General features: G+C 53.0%; 6 protein-coding genes across 6 annotated transcripts; 4 read left to right on the forward strand and 2 right to left on the reverse strand.

The window, feature by feature from the left end:
• Nucleotides 1-127: 127 nt before the first annotated feature.
• On the reverse strand, nt 128-6,042 carry BJX68DRAFT_274996 (uncharacterized protein; the record flags this gene model as incomplete). The annotated part of the gene is made up of 8 exons (XM_071047754.1): nt 128-1,565; nt 2,072-3,444; nt 3,823-5,511; nt 5,551-5,571; nt 5,602-5,679; nt 5,713-5,769; nt 5,806-5,928; nt 5,962-6,042. The coding sequence occupies 8 exons, from the start codon at nt 6,040-6,042 to the stop codon at nt 128-130; spliced, it is 4,860 nt and encodes a 1,619-aa protein (XP_070900553.1).
• A 344-nt stretch (nt 6,043-6,386) lies between these two features.
• BJX68DRAFT_274999 (putative MFS sugar transporter protein) lies at nt 6,387-8,719 on the forward strand. The gene is made up of 4 exons (XM_071047755.1): nt 6,387-7,397; nt 7,454-7,857; nt 7,944-8,312; nt 8,372-8,719. The coding sequence occupies exons 1-4, from the start codon at nt 6,818-6,820 to the stop codon at nt 8,630-8,632; spliced, it is 1,614 nt and encodes a 537-aa protein (XP_070900554.1). The 5' UTR covers nt 6,387-6,817; the 3' UTR covers nt 8,633-8,719.
• Nucleotides 8,720-9,064: 345 nt separating this feature from the next.
• On the reverse strand, nt 9,065-9,722 carry BJX68DRAFT_265614 (uncharacterized protein; the record flags this gene model as incomplete). Its single annotated transcript, XM_071045286.1, has 3 exons — nt 9,065-9,180; nt 9,250-9,286; nt 9,345-9,722. The coding sequence occupies 3 exons, from the start codon at nt 9,720-9,722 to the stop codon at nt 9,065-9,067; spliced, it is 531 nt and encodes a 176-aa protein (XP_070900555.1).
• Nucleotides 9,723-11,954: 2,232 nt separating this feature from the next.
• On the forward strand, nt 11,955-13,175 carry BJX68DRAFT_265615 (pyridoxal phosphate-dependent transferase; the record flags this gene model as incomplete). Its single annotated transcript, XM_071045287.1, has 1 exon — nt 11,955-13,175. One exon carries the CDS (start codon nt 11,955-11,957, stop codon nt 13,173-13,175), a length of 1,221 nt encoding a protein of 406 aa, XP_070900556.1.
• A 321-nt stretch (nt 13,176-13,496) lies between these two features.
• BJX68DRAFT_265616 (uncharacterized protein) lies at nt 13,497-13,829 on the forward strand (the record flags this gene model as incomplete). Its single annotated transcript, XM_071045288.1, has 1 exon — nt 13,497-13,829. The coding sequence occupies one exon, from the start codon at nt 13,497-13,499 to the stop codon at nt 13,827-13,829; it is 333 nt and encodes a 110-aa protein (XP_070900557.1).
• Nucleotides 13,830-15,620: 1,791 nt separating this feature from the next.
• BJX68DRAFT_265617 (uncharacterized protein) lies at nt 15,621-15,941 on the forward strand (the record flags this gene model as incomplete). The annotated part of the gene is made up of 1 exon (XM_071045289.1): nt 15,621-15,941. One exon carries the CDS (start codon nt 15,621-15,623, stop codon nt 15,939-15,941), a length of 321 nt encoding a protein of 106 aa, XP_070900558.1.
• Between the last annotated feature and the right edge of the window lie 863 nt (nt 15,942-16,804).

Genomic DNA, 16,804 nt, shown 5'->3' on the forward strand with positions numbered 1-16,804 from the left:
TATGAAATTGTACCCTGCCCAAGTTCCGTGATATCAAGGATGTGGTTCGCTATAGTGTGGCAAGATAGAGTATAGTACAGGTGAGATACATAATTATACACGGCAAGGATTGTATCGGAAGTTCCATCTACTTCCCAATAACCTCCGCACCGCCCATGTAAGGTCGCAAGACCTCGGGAATGACAACAACCTGCCGATCAGCATCCCAGCCGTTCTCCAAAATCGCGGCTAAGACTCGCGGCACAGCCATTGCGGTACCGTTGACGGTGTGGGGGAACCGGGTTTCCTTGGCGCTGCCTCCGCGGACGCGGGTTCCTAGCCTTCGGGACTGGTAGTCTGTGCAGATGGATGCTGAGGTGACCTCGCCCCAGGCGTCGTCGAGACCGTTGCCACGCATGCGCGAGGGGAACAGGGCTTCGATGTCGCGTTTTCGTGTGGCGCTGGCGCCGAGGTCCGTGGTGGGCATTTCGAGGATGCGGCAGGGGAGATGGAGGGATGTGAGAATTTCCTTTTGTACGGCGAGGAGGTTTTCGAAGAGATCGTCTGAGGATGGGGAGGAGGACGTGGGGGCGTTATCTGCCCATCCGAACATCTCAACCTTGGTGAATTCGTGGACGCGGTAGAGGCCCTTTGTATCCACGCCTCGCGAGCCTGCTTCGGCGCGGTAGCAACGGCTGGGACCGGCGAGCTTGAGAGGAAGTGTAGATGGGTCGAGATCTCGTCCGGCGTGCATGGCGGCGAGAGGAATTTCAGCTGTAGCGGTCAAAGACCGCTGTGGTTTTGACTTGTCCTTCTCCGCTTGCTCAATGGCCCATATTTGTTGCTCGTTATTCTGGTCGCGCGGTTGGAATCCGCATGCATCTGCAACGTAGGAGTAGACGATCGATGGTGGAGATACTGGGCTCCAGCCGTGGCGCCGGGCGACGGACAGAGAGTATTGGATTAGGGCTTGCTCGAGGATGGCGCCATCGCCGATGAGGAAATACCAACCCCACCCGGTGGTTGTTGCGGCACTCGCAAAGTCGATGAGACCAAGTGTAGAGCCGATGGCGACGTGAGAGCGTGAAGCGTCAGGGTTGTGTACCCAGGAGGGCGGCGATTGAGGGTCGAAATTGAGGTACTCGACGAGGGTTGCTTCGGACCCGACGGGGGTGTGTGAGGAGGAGAGGTTTGGTAGAGAGAGCGCGAGCTCATTGATCTGTTCAGTAAAGGATGATGAGAGGTTCGTGAGTGCCAGTGATTGTTCTTTCAACTGTTGAGCTTCGGCGCGGAGAGCGGGCTCTTGTTCCTTTTCTTTGGGATCGGTGGCTGGGTTCTGGAGTCGACCGATAGTCTTTTCGAGCGTTTTTATTCGAGATCGAGAGGGTATAAGCTGTTGGTCAATCTGACGGAGCTCGTCGGAGAGTTGCTGTATCTTAAAGGGGTAATCGGCGTGCGAGGGGTAATTGCGATCGCGACAATTCTGGGAGTAGATCTCGGGGTTCTGGCGAATGTGTTTGATGTCCGGGCTGGGTTTCGGAGCGGTTGGAGGGCGCACAGCAGAGGCAAAGGAGCGACGAGAGAGCCTGCAGTATATGCAGACTCTTTGTGAAAAGGGACGCATCATGCTCTGCTGTCCCTTGAGAATTGAGCCTAATCAAGTCGAATTGAAGCTATCTAGGTCGGTCAGGCTGTCGGGGAAACAAGAATAAATCTGCCAATCTGTGCCGCCTTTATTGACATGCTGTATTGATCGTAATGCTATTTCATTACGCGGGCTCTTCTCTGTATTTATACCGCCTCTTCAAGTTCCCTTAAACTTAATTCCATTTTTATTGCAATCTTTCAGTTCTTTAACGCCCAAAACCAGATTATGCATGCATTCTACGCTGCTATATGCCTAATGGATATGGTTTCTATGATGAAATCAAATGTTCAAACAGCGCCTTCAGGTAATAAGCCGACTGCTTCGGGTACCGCGTCTTTTCCGGAGAATCAAAGTCGATAAATGTGCAGCCAAACCGATCAGAGTAACCAGCAGCCCATTCTATCTTTGTCAGTTACGGAACGAGAGGAATTTATGGTTGAGAACTTACCCCAGTTGTCGGTAAATGTCCAGGCGAAATATGACCGGATATCGACACCATCCTCCTTGACCGCGCGGGCGATTCCACCAACGTAGCCCTCGAAGAATCTGATTCTGAATTGATCATTGAGGACCTCCGGCGTGGGAGCTGTCTCTCCCTTTGCGGTTGTGCCGTTCTCCGTGATATAGATGGGCACGTGATACCGGTTCCAGATCCAGTTGAGCAGCTTCCTGAAGCCGCCTGGCGCCATTCTTAGCCAAGCTGTATCGGACTCTTCACCTCGAGAAACGCCCTTGCTGTTCGTGTCATGAACATGAACATTTCCTTTATGGTCGTTGATATCTGGAGGGGTGTCTTTATGCTGCACGAAGAACGTCGTGTACGAGTTCATGCCATAGAATTCTGAGCTTCCAAGGACCAGCTTAGATTCCTCAGGCGTGAATCGTGGGAGGCGATCGCCAAGCTGGGCTCGCATCGAGGCAGGATAGTCACCAGTCTTGTACAGAGGGTCGGCGAACCAGGCGATTTCGAATTCGCGTGCTCTTTCGGCTGCTTCCTGGTCGCGAGGGTCTTCCTCATCATAAGGCTCTGACCAGTTACCGTGGAGAGTGATGCCGATCGTTCCTTGTTGTTGTTCCTTGAATTCTTCTCGGTACAGCTTGGACACATGGCCATGTGCGACGAGCTCTGTGTGGCTGACGATGAACGGTTCCGTGGAAGAATCTCCCTCCTCATTGAGGTCTCGGAAGGAGGATCGTGCTGGGGCGTGGACTCCGGCAGCATACCCCGCTAGCGAGTACACTCCAGGCTCGTTGAATGTAATCCAGTGGCGGACCCGTGGCAGGCTTTCGAAGCAGACACGGGCATAGCGGACGAAATCAGGCACGAATTTCTCTTGGTTCAGCATACCTCCGTACCTGTCCTCCAAAGCCTGAGGGACATCCCAATGAAAGAGCGTCACAAATGGCGTAATTCCGTTCTTGAGGAGTTCATCAACGAGATCTTGGTAGAATTTGATGCCTTGCTCATTGACGGGGTCCTCGGCACCTCCAAGAGGGATAATGCGCGACCAAGATAATGAAAATCGGTAGGCATTAACGCCGTACGACTTCATTAAAGCAACATCCTCGCGGTAAAAGTCGTAGGCCCTTACAGCATCGTCAGCTGTGCTGTTGTCCTTGACCTTGCCTGGAGTATGGCCAAATGTATCCCAGATTGAGGGGCCTTTTCCATGCTTGTTCCAAGCTCCTTCGACTTGAGGCGCCGCAGTCGCATAGCCGTGGAAAAAGTCATTGCGCAGCGCGCCCTTGACGTCTTGCACTGGAGTCAAATCCATGATAGTTGTCCCGGTTGTCGATTGCACTTGCCCCAACCGAGTCTGCTATGAAAGAGCTTAAGAAGTCGCCATCAACGCCTGGAGCAAACATTTCCTACTACTCGGGTCTTTATTCGGGTAAATAAATCTTGGCCGCATATTGGAGCTCCGTGATTGTTGGAAAACATCCTTGGGTATTTTCCCGGCGGGGTTTGGGGGAGGGGCTGCTGCTCTGGGGATGAAGCTGAAGCTCCCTAAAAGCGCCACAAGACGAAGCGCAATTTTAGCTTCAAAACTGCCGAAAAAGCAAGTCAAACGGCTTCCGACCCGTCTAAATGATTCAAACTCAATAATTAAAGGCTTTCTTTTCTTGATTTTGGGTTTAGCAGTCTAATTATCCCCGTCATCGGCAAGGACGATGACTCCCGATCCCTCGATGACCTTCCGCGGCCCATTGTTGGGATAGTAGACTACAGCCCTAAGTTCCAGCTCCGACTTCACAATAACCGGCCCCCGAATGACTCCATCCTCCCAACTGAACTCCAACTCGAACCCACCACGCGCCCGAACTCCCCGAAGGCGTCCACTTCGCCACGCAGCCGGACAAGCGGGGAGTAGTCGTATGACACCCTCTTCATGTGACTGAACCAACATCTCCAAGATCCCGGCACCGCCGCCAAAATTCCCGTCAATCTGGAAAGGCGGGTGCGTATCCAGGAGATTGGGAAGCGTTGACTGCGCCAAGAGTCGCTCGAGATGCTCCGCGCACTCATCTGCGTCCCTCAGACGCGCATGCAGGTTGAGGAGCCATGCTCTGCTCCAACCTGTATGACCGCCGCCAGCTCCCTGGCGTCGCTGAAGAGTGACCGCGCAGGCTCTGGCTAGGTCGGGAGTCGAATCGAGCGTAATATCGCTGCCCGGATAGAGAGCCCACAGATGTGAGACATGGCGATGGCCAGGCTCGACCTCGTCATAATCGGACATCCACTCTTGCATCTGCCCTGCAGAGCCAATGCGCAGTGGTGGCAAGCGGCGAAGCGTGTCGTGCACACCGGGGAGGAGTTCGTCCTCAAGACCAAGAACCTCGAGTACTGAAGTGAATGCCTCCAGGACGGCACGCACCAGTTGGATGTCGATTGTTGAGCCCTCACACAACACTCCTACCTCGCCTTTTCCATCGCGGAACGTATTCTCCGGGGAAAGCGACGGGTTGGTTACCTTATATTGACCGGAGGCATCGTCTACCAGGAAATCTAGCAGAAACTCGACGCAGCCGCGCAAAACGGGCTGCATGCGGGCGAGTGCTTTCTTATCCCCCGTGAACCGAAAGTGCTCCCAGATATGGATGCAGAGCCAGGCACCGCCGAGAGGCCACAGAGTGGCCGGCATCCAACGGTCGACAGGGGCCGTATCCGCCCACAGATCGGTATTATGGTGTACTGTCCATCCACGGCAGCTGTACATTTTGCGCGCAGTTTCAGTGCCAGCTTCAGCAAGGCGTTCGAGCAGGGCGAACAGCGGCTGCTCGCACTCTGACAGGTTACCCACGTTGGCGGGCCAATAGTTCATCTGCAGGTTGATGTTGATGGTATAGCGACAGCCCCAGGGTGGGTGGAATGATGGGTTCCAGATACCCTGCAACGTTGCGGGTAAGACACGATCAGAGCCGTCGTCACTACCCGGTCGACTACAGGATATCAGTAGATAGCGACTGTAGTGGAGATATAGAGCGATGAGTCCCGGATCTCGCGCGCTTTGTAATCTTCGATCCGTTGGAATATCAGTCACATCTGGACCGAGCTGCAGCTCCAGACGGCCATATAGGGCTTGGTAGTCCGTAATATGCCGTTTCCAAATGTCGTCTGTCGAGTGAGCTAGGGCAGTCTCCAAGTCCGCAATTGTTGCTCGGTCAATGTCCTTGTGTCGGTACGTCGACTGCGCTGCGATCAGGACCAGTGCGTCCTTTGCGTTGACGATGAGGTTTTTACCAAGTCGCTGGATTGTTCCCGGTTCTTGGTCGTCAGTCTCGCAGCGGATTGTTATTCTGCAGTTGGCGCGATTGCTTCCATTGCCGCCGGGAGTAACATGCATGGAGATAGATTGGTCGTCGACCACTATATCGTCCAAGAACTCGTTCGTTTCGTATTCCACGTCGCTCAATCGACTGACGCGGACCAAGAACTCGGTGCGCTGAGAAGCTTGTATCCGCATGGCCAGTACGCCATCGGGATGGCTCGCCAGCACCTGGCGATGGAACTGGACTCCATTGCATTCATACTGCACATGGGCGATGCCCTCCTTCAATTCCAGCGACCGCCGATAGTTTTTCACGTCGTCAAGCAGGTGTCCAAACTCGAGGGACAGAGTACCAAGGGGCTCATAGTGGCGCTGGCTATTTGGGGAAGCAAAAAAGGCCCGGGTAACCAATTTCTCGGCCTCATTGTGAGCGCCATTGCGAATCAATTCTCTAAGCCGTGGTAAATGTTCTGCTGCATCTTCGGGGAGACGATTCTGCGGGCCTCCATACCAGACTGAATCCTCGTTGAGCTGGAGCAGTTCGGTGTCGGTCCTCCCATAGACCATTGCCCCCAGACGGCCATTTCCCACAGGCAGGGCTTCATCCCACCCGCTGGCGGGTGTTTCGTACCAGAGCTCGGACATGTCTATTCCCAATCTACAGCAACCCAAAACGAAACGAGGCCCTTTAACAAAGAACGTAGGCGACACGGCCCGTCCCCCGGGATCAAAACGGACAAGAGAGCCAGATCATAGCTGCGCCGTTGATCCAATAACTTTGACATGAGTTGGAGAAGTGCTGCATCTCTTTTACCCGGTTCCCGTTGCAGGACTCCGATTCGCGGAAATTGGCCGCTGCTTTCGCGCTTCCCCCTCTCGTTTTCTGGTGGGCTCCGATTTAGCGGCCGGCGGCATGATGAAGAATGAGTCCAACCATCCCCAAGACAGTCCAACCCCGGCAAAATGGGCAAGGGCTTAACTTGATCAAGCTAGCTTGATGTGGAGTCTGGGGATTCCTGGGTTGTCGAGTCGTCCACTGAGAGCCCATTCGCCAACGCCTCTTTCGCTTCCCCGGCTAATGTCTTGCCCTCGCCATTCTCGTGGACGGCCAGGATTGTCGCAAGCCGTGACTGGAAAACAGGATGGGCGAATCCAGAACCTTGCTGGTTCTCGAGGCTCCGGCTCGTGATCATTCGTTTAATCTGGAGGCCCCGAAACTAGCGTGAAAAGGAATCATGGCCGCATTCCGAGTGCTGGGGATTGTTGGTGGCGGTCTGTCGACAATTTCGAACCAGGAATATAATACCCCGGTCGAATCTCCCCATACTCTCCGTGTGTCCAGGGACTTGTTTGTTTCGAAATATCCCACGGGGAGGACTCTTTCTTTTCTCTGCTTGCTGCCCTACTGCCGCTAGTCGCCATGACGAAGGAGACCGTCGTCCACACGGAGACCAGGGAGGATGAACTTCCTCCCAAGTCCGCCGCCCATGTCGAAGAAGCCGTCCTCGCCAGTCTGACGGAGGAGGATCTCTTAAAGCTCTCCCGAGAGTCCCTGGATCTCAAATCGTGGGCAGGACTCCGCCTATTGGGGATCCTGCTGGTGATGGGCTGCAACCAGGCAGGGTTTGGCGTCGATTGGGCTGTCATTGGTGGTATCAATGCTATTCAGGGCTGGCACGACTATTTCGGTTTCGGAACGAGTGGTGGAACCTACGGGTTGCTTAATGCCCTCATGAATATCGGCACCGTTTGCGGCTCCCCCTTCCTCTCCCTCTCCGATGTTATTGGCCGTCGCAGCGTGAACTTCATTGGCAACTTGCTCGTCGTTGCGGCATCGATTATGCAGGCGCAGTCGCCGAATATCAAAGTCTTCATGGGGGGCCGGTTCCTCATGGGATTTGGCTCTGCGCTGCTATCTTCGTCTCAGTACATCGGAGAAGTATCCCCCGTACATCTTCGTGGGCTGTATGTGGGCCTCTTTGGAGCCTGTTTCCAGATAGGTACGGCAATTCTGGCCAGAAAATTCGTGTAGTTGCTGACTGCGTTGGCGCTGTAGGTAGCTTGGTGATGACTGGTGCGATGATCTCCATTTCCCAGATCGAGGGTGATCTGGCTTGGCGCCTTCCACTTTACCTCAACATGGTATTCCCAGCACTAGTCTGCCTAGGTCTTTACACTCTTTGCCCTGAGTCGCCTCGCTACTACATCATGCGAGGCAATAGAGATGCTGCGAAACGGGTCCTTGCCAAATACCACACCACCAGCGGCGACGTGGACCAGCCTATTGTGAACATTATGGTCCAGCAGATGGAAGCCTCGGTTGAGAATGACCGCGCTGGACATCAAAACTTCTGGGATTATTCCGTGTTTTTCAAGAAGACAGTCCACTACCGTCTCCTCGTTCTCGTTCTATACTCGGTTTTCCAGCAGTGGAACGGCGGCGGCATCATCACCTATTACGTAAGCCAACCCTAACTCTCCCCTTTCTCAAACCCAACCCCAAGGCAAAGAGAAGAACAAAAAGAATTAACCAGAAACTCCATTAGATGGTTCCTGCCCTTGAGACAATCGGCGTCAAGGACAGCATGTCCCAATTAGGAATTCAGCTTGGCACGACCGCAGTGTACTTCGTGTTCACAGCTGTCGGCGCCCTAATCATCGACCGCCTCAGGCGTCGGACTATGATCTTTGTCGGCCTCGGTACTATGATTCTCTTCCAAACTACGACGACTATTACATCATGGCAGTACGATGTGACGGGATCCAAGGCTGCTGCCGGCCTCACGATCCTCTGGATCTACCTGTACCAGACCTTCTCCGCCATGTTCATCGCGACGATGCATAACCTCTACCCCGTCGAGATCCTCTCGCTCCCGCTGCGTGCGAAGGGAATGGGTCTTTACGGTCTCATCCAGGTATATCAATTCCTTTTCCACTTGGCATCAATCTAGGCCACAAGCTAACGGCTTTACAGGGCGGAGCCGGCGCCGTCCAAACGTACGGAATCTCGCAGGGAATCAACAAGATCGGGTACAAGATCTGGGTCGTGTACATTGTGTACAACACGATCCAGCTCGTGCTGTCGTACTTTGTCTTCCCTGAGACATCTGGTCTATCTCTTGAGGAGATTGATGCCGTCTTCGAGACGCCGGGCGTTGCGCCCGTTAAGATGTCCAAGGATATCTACAAGGCTAAGAGGCAGATGGAGGAGGCGAATCGGGATCCAGCTGCTTGAGTTTATACCCTGTTGGTTATGTAGCCGAGCGGAGTGGAGCTTGCGACCTATAAGTTGATGGGGATATGGGGGCCTAGCTATAGTACGTGGAATGTCATAATGTCTTAAGATCAAGGATTTATTCGTTGTCTAGCGAGGATACTTTGTGTTTGGTAGTAGCCTAATCTATGGTCAGACATGCCAGGCCGATTGAGTCAATGGGGCCATCCAGGCGATATACTAACGGCTCCAGTGCTCAAGCTGCTAACTAAAACGTTTATTTAGGTGCCCATCTAAAGGCTTAAACATCTATGTCTTAGGCAATTAATCACAGAGTGGGTAGGGATGGACAGAAATTCGATGTTGGGAGTGGTGCATTAAGCTTCGGTATGGATTTTGCTCGTGACAGGTGAGAGCCAGAACATCCGCGATAGCAAAAGTCCCTGGAACAGTCTAATCCAATTTTCTCTTCTTCGCTTCATCCTGGCTTTCCTCGTCCTTGTATCCTCGCTTCGTCCCTACCTCATCGCCCGCGTCATCCATTTCCTCTTGGCTTAGAAGTTCTCGAGCTATGACCACATCACCAAGGTCAGTAACCATGATCAATGCTTGGAAGAAAATGGATCAGAGCTGCATACCTTCTTGGGGCTCCCAGACCTCTTCAGGATCCGCCGGCTGCTGGTCTTTCAGTTTCCGTGATCACCTCGTGACAAAAATGCAACTCCTCATCAACCTTTTCGCCCATCATCATCCGGGTTAAGGCCGGCTTGAGCAGCATGATTTTCCCCATCAGCTCGTCCTCGTCGTCGGAGGGACCGTCTCGCGTCATAACCTTTTGAGCCTCTCGCATTTTCTCCGCTTCCTCGAGCAATTCCATCAGCCCAAGGATTCCGGAAGTTGCGTCCGCAAGAAGGGCCCGTCTATTCTGGCTGGCGTCCTCGGTATCACCCGCAAGAACGGCTGCGTCGGCCATGCGCTTCATTACCTCTGTCGTCTGCTTCAGCTTTGCGAGGATCTCTGCTTTGAATTGGGAGATGGTGTGCTTGGCGAGGTCGAGGTCGAGGTCGAGGTCCGGGTCTTCTTGCATTTCAATTTCCATTTCCATTTCCATTTTCCTAGTTGGGCAGGCGTTAGTACTGTCTGCGGATTCAGGAGTTGCTGCCTAACTTTGGCAGAGCTTGTGTGAATTTGTCCAAAACTCCGTGTGCTGGGAAAGTCTTACGGGTGAGCTGTGAGAGCTTGTGGGCTTTTCAGACTGGTGCCAGATGTTGAATGATACGGATAAATAGATAGATAAGTTGAGCTAAGAGATGAAAGAATGAGTGCTATAGCAGCAAAGAATCTGGAAAGATTGTACACCGTCAGCCGAATGTTCCCCATAGCGTAGGTTCCTCAGAGTCTAGAGGTGGAAAGCAATCTCAACTTCCCGCTCCCTCGCACTTGCCCACTTCTCCCATCCAACACAACCCCGGGGCAACGCATCCATTCTCGCCTATGTTGTCAAGTATCTGTCTTGATAAAGAGAGGACAAAGCATTTGTATGAAAAATTCTTCTCTCTCCCCAATTCGAGGCCTTTTGAACCCGAACCATGGGCCGATAGCCTCCCTTTGGCGGATAAACAAATTTCAGTCACGTCGTCACGTCGAGAATATGAGTCTCAGCCTTCCTTTTGTATCAGTGGACAATGCGCTCCATTCGAGGAAGAAGCACTCGTAAGTTACGTATCATATATGGTCAGATCCAACCTAACTTATACGTATTCCTCCAAATAACCAGCCGCGGAACGCCCTTAGCTCACCCCAGGTATCAGGTCCGCCTCGCCCGGCCCTCAGCCTCACCAGATTCCGCGCCCTTGTTACTGGAGGACGAGTAGCCCGTTGGGCCTTTTATCACCACAAATACACCTGATGAAGCGATCCTGGGCTGGTGCTTTACCCCAACGACATCGAGATCCTTCAATCAGTTCGACCTTAGGCATCGACTTTGACGGCAGCATGAAGCGAAGACGAGGCGCGTACCAACCGGCGATTGTTGCGGGCTATACACTCGAGTGTCATTTGAGCATGAGGCTGAGCATGTCACCAACCACCATCACAATAGAGCCCGCAGAAGGACAAGGGAGCCCGGTCGCAGCTCTCCTTTGAGCAAGTCGGGTGCACAAGCAAAGATCGGATCTGAGGAAAGGTATGAGTTCAGACTGGCTTAAGAGTTCGGCCACAATAAGGAGCAACGTCCAAGCCGAGTGTCCAGATGAACAAGTGGGTATATGCAGGTTTCGCAAATTCCTCGACATCTTAACGACACTCCTATTATTCAAGCAACAGGTCACCCGCAACGGAGCATTAGCTTCCCGACTCGTACAGATCAGGCATTTCCTGAATGCCTCATTCTTGCGGATATGCACCTAAGTAGGGTCACGGTTTGCTTCCACGGCTTTCTTCGCAACTCAATTTCCCTTGCTTCGCCTGCGGGACAGTACTCTAATGCTGAGGCTTATCTGATACTATAGAAGAGCAAGTACTCGAGGGCAGCCGACTGTTCTTCTTTCTCCCCCATCCCTTTACTTTCCCTTGTTATCATTTTCCTGCATGCTAATTTCTATCCAGGCAGCCTGTGTATACCTCTACTTGCCGTTCCACTCTCTCCAGCCGCCAGATTCGTGCTCACCGAGTTCCCGACTCTAGTGTATCGTTCTCGATCCAGGATAAGGGCATGGAAGGTCAACGGCGGGCTGGTAACAAGTGGGATGATCTATAATGAAAGCTGCATCTCTAGATCGCATTTGCTGCCATATCAATTCCAAGGGTAAAATACTAACCTCTCAGATGGGCTCCTGAATTCGGCATGATGGCATGGTCTAGGGTGACGTGGTGGTGTTTTACCCTTGGAATTGATATGGCAGCAAATGCGATCTAGAGATGCAGCTTTCATTCGAAGATAGATCATCCAGCTTGTTACCAGCCCGCCGTTGACCTTCCATGCCCTAGGTCAACTGGAAGGAAAGTGAGTCACTCCAAACCAGGCTATCCCGCCAAGTTCGTGAGCCCGTATTCCCCAAGAGACTAGTATGAAGATAGCCTATAAGCGCTGACATCTGAAATGCCGGGCGAAGCCAAGTTCAAGTTGTCGTGGATGGTGGGGTAGAGACCCCATCTATTGGTCAATTTTTTAAGCTGCTTACGGAGCGGAGGACGATGGTGTGATATCGTCTGTGTTTTGACTCATACACCATCTATAAAATGACAAGAATATAATTGTACGATATCCACCGTCGAGAGAACTGACTAATTAAGCTACTCATATCAAGTCCCATTCTATCACTTACCAGTGCGAAATACAACAATGGCGCAAACCCCTCTATTCCCAATCTCAGCATTCATCCTCCTATCCTCGCCTTCACCACAACCAAACTCCGAGGACAAAAATGAGATCGTACACGTCGCCGCCGCAGGCTCGTCCCTCCCCCTAAAGTCCCACCATGACGCACTAACACGGTATACGGCACACAAAGCCGCTGGCCACAAGGGATACATCGACCTCCAGCGAGAAGTAGACGAAGTCCGATCCCTCGTGGCGCAATCATGGGCCGCGCACCGGGACGATATCGGATTCGTGTCGAGCGTCGCGGAGGGAGTATCGATTCTCGTGGAGTCCCTGGAGTGGAAAGAAGGGGATACGGTGTATGTTGATCGGGACGAGTTCCCAAGTGTTGTTGCGCCGTTTGCGGTTCGCGGGCAGCGGTCTGGAGGTGTTGCCCCGACGGTGGTGTACGGGTCTGAGGCCTTTGACGGCGTCGATACTGGTAGTGCCGAGGCGGAGCTCGAGAAGAAGGTCAATTCCAGCACGCGGCTTATCGCCGTGAGCTACGTCTCATACTCGAACGGTGCGCGAGTCGATCTAGCAGCGTACCGCAGGGCCGCGGATCGCGTCGGAGCGATACTCGTCGTGGATTATACGCAGGCAGCTGGGTACCTACCCATCGAAGCGTCCGTGGCTGATTTCGCGTTCTCAGCCAGCTTCAAGTTCCTCCTCGGGACGACGGGGGCAGCAATTGCATTCTGGAATCGCGCGAGGCAGCCTGAATGGACGCCTGCGACGGCGGGGCTGTATTCCTTGGGGAACATTATCCCGGATTGGGAGGGGGGGGAGCGCATCAAGACGAGGGATACGGCGCTATGTTTTTCCCGAGGGAATCCGTCGCATCTGTCGATTTACCTTCTGCGGGAAGGCCTGGAGTTTCTGAGACGGTGGGAGGTCACGGAGATTGAAGAACATGTCCAGGGTTTGACGACGGAGCTATGGCGCAGGCTGGACAGTGAGGGTATCCGGTCTTCGACGCCTAGGGAGAAATCGAAGCATGGTGCGAATGTTACGGTCCACTGCAAAGGGGCTACTGAAATTGTGAACCAAATGAGTGCAGCTGGGATCCTTGCTTGGAATGGATATGGGAGGGTCCGGTTTAGCTTCCATGGGCACAACTGTATGAAGGATGTTGGCCGGATAATGGAGGTTTTCCCTGTACTGTGGAGGCAGTGGAATGCTCCTGCAAAATCGGCCCTATAGAGCTTCTAATCTCAGCAACGTGAGCACATAGATCGATAGGGTCAAAATAGCTTGACCATGCCCCGGTGGCTGTGCCTGAATCGCTTATGGGGGACGGCCAGTGGTCGGCCACTGGGGCGCAAACAAGCCCATTCAAGAGCTTGGATATATAGCATTGGGAGTACTGTTGAGAAGTATTGTAACACATCTAACATACCTCTTTACTTTCAACGTACGTACCGAAATTGCGGGATCCAAGCTTGGCCGCATGTCTTTACGCAAGGAGCGAAATCCCGGCGCCATCTGCTTCCGGTCATCCTCTTCGCCACCTTGATGGCAATCATGGGCTACGGAGCCGCCACGCCCAGCGAGATGTACAAAGTCAGGGCAGAGTGCGTGATTATCGGCGTCGCAGGCCTGTCCATGGTCGTTCAGGCATATGTCACACTCGCCGTGTACGGATGCTGCTCCACGTGTCTTCCGAAACCTATTTGCCTCATCATGGCATTGGACAGGCTCTGCGCTGCTGGATGGACAGCGTGCATCGCCGTGCTCTCCTATTGGGATCTCACAGTGGTCTACGCGCCCCGATCTGGCGACCCAGAGGCGTGGTTCCGGTGCGCCAACGCCGCGACATATAACGATGTTCTGCCCGTCGACGGTGAATGGGGATAGTGGATCAACCTCGTGTGGTGCAGAGCTAGAAGTGGATGGGCAGAAGAGGCTTGTTGGAAGCGGAGCAGCGCAGATGCAGCTGCACGTTCTTGTTGCGCTGGCGGGAGTCTCGCTCCTTTTCACTGTCATGGACGAGACGAGGGAGCAGGTCACGCGATGTATTGAGACCGCACAGCTTATTAAGGTAGAATATGCAGTTGCACATTTTATCCACCGTCCCGAGACCCCAAGGACAGCAGCTCAACAGTTGACCTGCAGTCAAAACCTGGTCGATCTCAGAGCCCTGGGACAGTCTTAGGCACCGATCCATTACCTCGACCGGCCATTTGCATGTTCAACCCCTGGATACGGCGCAGCTCAAGTTCAATTGCAGATTGATAACACCCAAAAGGGGGAGGAAGAGCCAGGAACTCGATTTGGAATAGGTCCAAGGCAGCGTAAGGCCAGCGTACCTACCATGCCTACCCGCATGAGGTGGTAGTCGCGAAACTATAGAGTTCAAGGGGTCTGTCAGCTGTCAGTGTTTCAGCGACGGATGGAGACATATGATCATGACGTTGGCAGAAAACGGGGCAAGCTCGGAAATTTTCTTTGGGGAATCGTGTGCGGATCAGATTTTGACACTCTCGCGTTTTCTGGAATGCCTCATGGGCGTTGTGGCCATTGCCTCTCTTCGAACAGAATCCCCTATCCGGGTGACACCTCGACTACCGCAACGGTGATACAACAACGTACCCAGCGGTTACGTGCAGCCCGCTCGGAAACGGCCACGAATGGGGGATTTAGAAACGGAAGGATCATGAAAATGGACCCCTCGGTGACGTTCGAACAAGCTGCTCCCGAGACAAAAATTCCAGACACGGAACTCACTCGTTTGTGGTGAACGGCAGACATGAACAACTCGCCGATAGACTTTTTTACTGCGCCTCTCGTTTTGGAGACACAGTAAGCGGGTTTAATCGGCGCGTCGGGGAGATACTGGTTTCAGGAGAGAGTCACTCATCGGTCAATCTGCCCTCGGGCTCAATCCTGTCTGTGTCACGAACGAATCGCATGGCCAAATGCCTCGGGCATGCTTGCATTTGTTTCTGTCAGATGTTTCGGCAAAGCTCATGTGCGTTTGTGCCCTGCTCGAGATGCACAAGGCACCGCATGGAACGGGGGATCCGGAAGACCCCCTCTTGGTGCAGTCCAAGACCCTGTTCCTTTCTCGCAGGCAATAAATTCTCACCGACTCGTCCCTTCTGCTAGCAGATCCCAGAACAGCGGAGAGGGACGTCCTAATCTCCAGACCGACTCTAGGTTGCGCCGAAACTGTCATGATGGTGTCACAGTTTGAGAACAAACGAGCCTGTCCCTACCCAGGAAACTGGTCCTGAAAGGAGCCACAACACAATTGGCACAAACGGCCCGGAAACGGATTGGCAGAACAACACATACGGTGAAGGAAACGCGATGCGAGTTGTGCGATTGCATTCGGTTCGTTGTGCCATTGACCTCAGTTGCATTGGGCTCGGTTTTTGGTGGCACCCTGATTGCTATCACTCGAGACCTCTGGATGCAAAAGAGATATAAACCAGGTCCCCTCTGGTCGGGGTGAAAGACACCATCTTCTCTTCTCAACATTCCCTCCTCCTCAAACGCTCATCCCTGAGAAAGCTCTGGCATCAATCAAAGTTGCTCGCCAAGCAAAACATCCTCAAAGACGAAGAAAGACGGTCATTGAACCAAGTCCATACAGACCAATCCTTTTGAGACAACAAGTCGCTCTCAAGCACACTTATATCAAAAATGCCCTCCAAGCCCACACAGAAGGCTGCTCTCCCGGAGCCCCGAGGCCTCAAATACGACGAATCCGACATGGCACTCTTCCACGCAAAGCTATCGTATCACTCTACCATCGATAGCCGGCTAGCATCGAACGACACGAACCTTGCGTCCATTTCCGAACATCAAGCACGAATCATCAAGCGCTGGGAGATGTTGAAGCAGGTCGAGAAGGACATGGCGGACAAAGGCAAAAGCCTATCACCGAGCGAGAAGAAGCAGTTGGCGCAGTATGAGTGGCGGTACAAGATGTTGGAGGAGCTCGCAACCAAGAGTAGCAGATAAGAGCATGGCGGATTGAGCGGAGCAACTGAGGTTTCGGTCTTTACAAACCACACACCTGGGGAGGGATAGCATCGCATCACTGGCGTTCAATTTTAGATCTAGAATTAGCACTCGACACATGAATTTCTTTTTCGTGACAATGTCCTCATCTGCTCATTTCGATCGCTTAGAGTCCCCTGAGAGAGGCGCCTCTCGGTTACTCAGGCACCAATATCAGAGTAACCTTTAATGACCCTTCTTGTAGACGTCACGATGTAACACTGCAGGCTGGGTGAGCATTGCAACAGTGGCGAATATCAAATCCCGGCAACGCTGACTCCTCCAGTGTGTACTCCTGAGGTTCAATGTGGGCATTCCTGGCGTATAGCTCTTGTATTCAGATTCCTCGAATGCTCTGAAGCACCAAAGTGAGTGTCAAAATCTAGACATTTTGATCCTTGACAACCTGATCACGCGACAAATTGCCAGAACCGTTCAGCCTCGGTTCGATACGAACGCATCGACGACAACCTTGTCTACAGGTCGGTGTGTTTGCCAGCCCTTCAATAACTCAATAATGACTCAAATCACGAAAACCCGGAAGCATGCGATAGAGCATCGGAGTCGGAGACCTCCGATAAGAGACAGCCGTTGGAATGGTGGGGCACAAGGACAGCTTCGCGTCGTCGGAGAGGGGTACAGTTGCGATTGGTAATTGAAACCAAGGAGACGAGTCGGAGACGAGAATTGACAGCTGAGAAAATGAGAGAAGCGAGCATCGACGACGCGAAGCACGAATAGAACAGAAGTTGGAGAAAGAAGAAGGGAAAAGGAAGAAAGATGAGGGGATGAGATCGAGTAATCAACGGAGCTTATCGGACGGA

Source organism: Aspergillus pseudodeflectus, assembly GCF_044049435.1.
Source record: "Aspergillus pseudodeflectus strain CBS 756.74 chromosome Unknown BJX68scaffold_15, whole genome shotgun sequence".
Lineage (NCBI taxonomy): Eukaryota > Fungi > Ascomycota > Eurotiomycetes > Eurotiales > Aspergillaceae > Aspergillus > Aspergillus pseudodeflectus.

Excerpts from the sequence above, each read along its gene's own strand:
- BJX68DRAFT_274999 (XM_071047755.1), top strand. The coding sequence starts at position 6,818 with ATGACGAAGGAGACCGTCGTCCACACGGAGACCAGGGAGGATGAACTT. Across the intron at positions 7,858-7,943 it reads GCGGCATCATCACCTATTAC|ATGGTTCCTGCCCTTGAGAC; the intron begins GTAAGCCAACCC and ends AAACTCCATTAG. Across the intron at positions 8,313-8,371 it reads GTCTTTACGGTCTCATCCAG|GGCGGAGCCGGCGCCGTCCA; the intron begins GTATATCAATTC and ends ACGGCTTTACAG.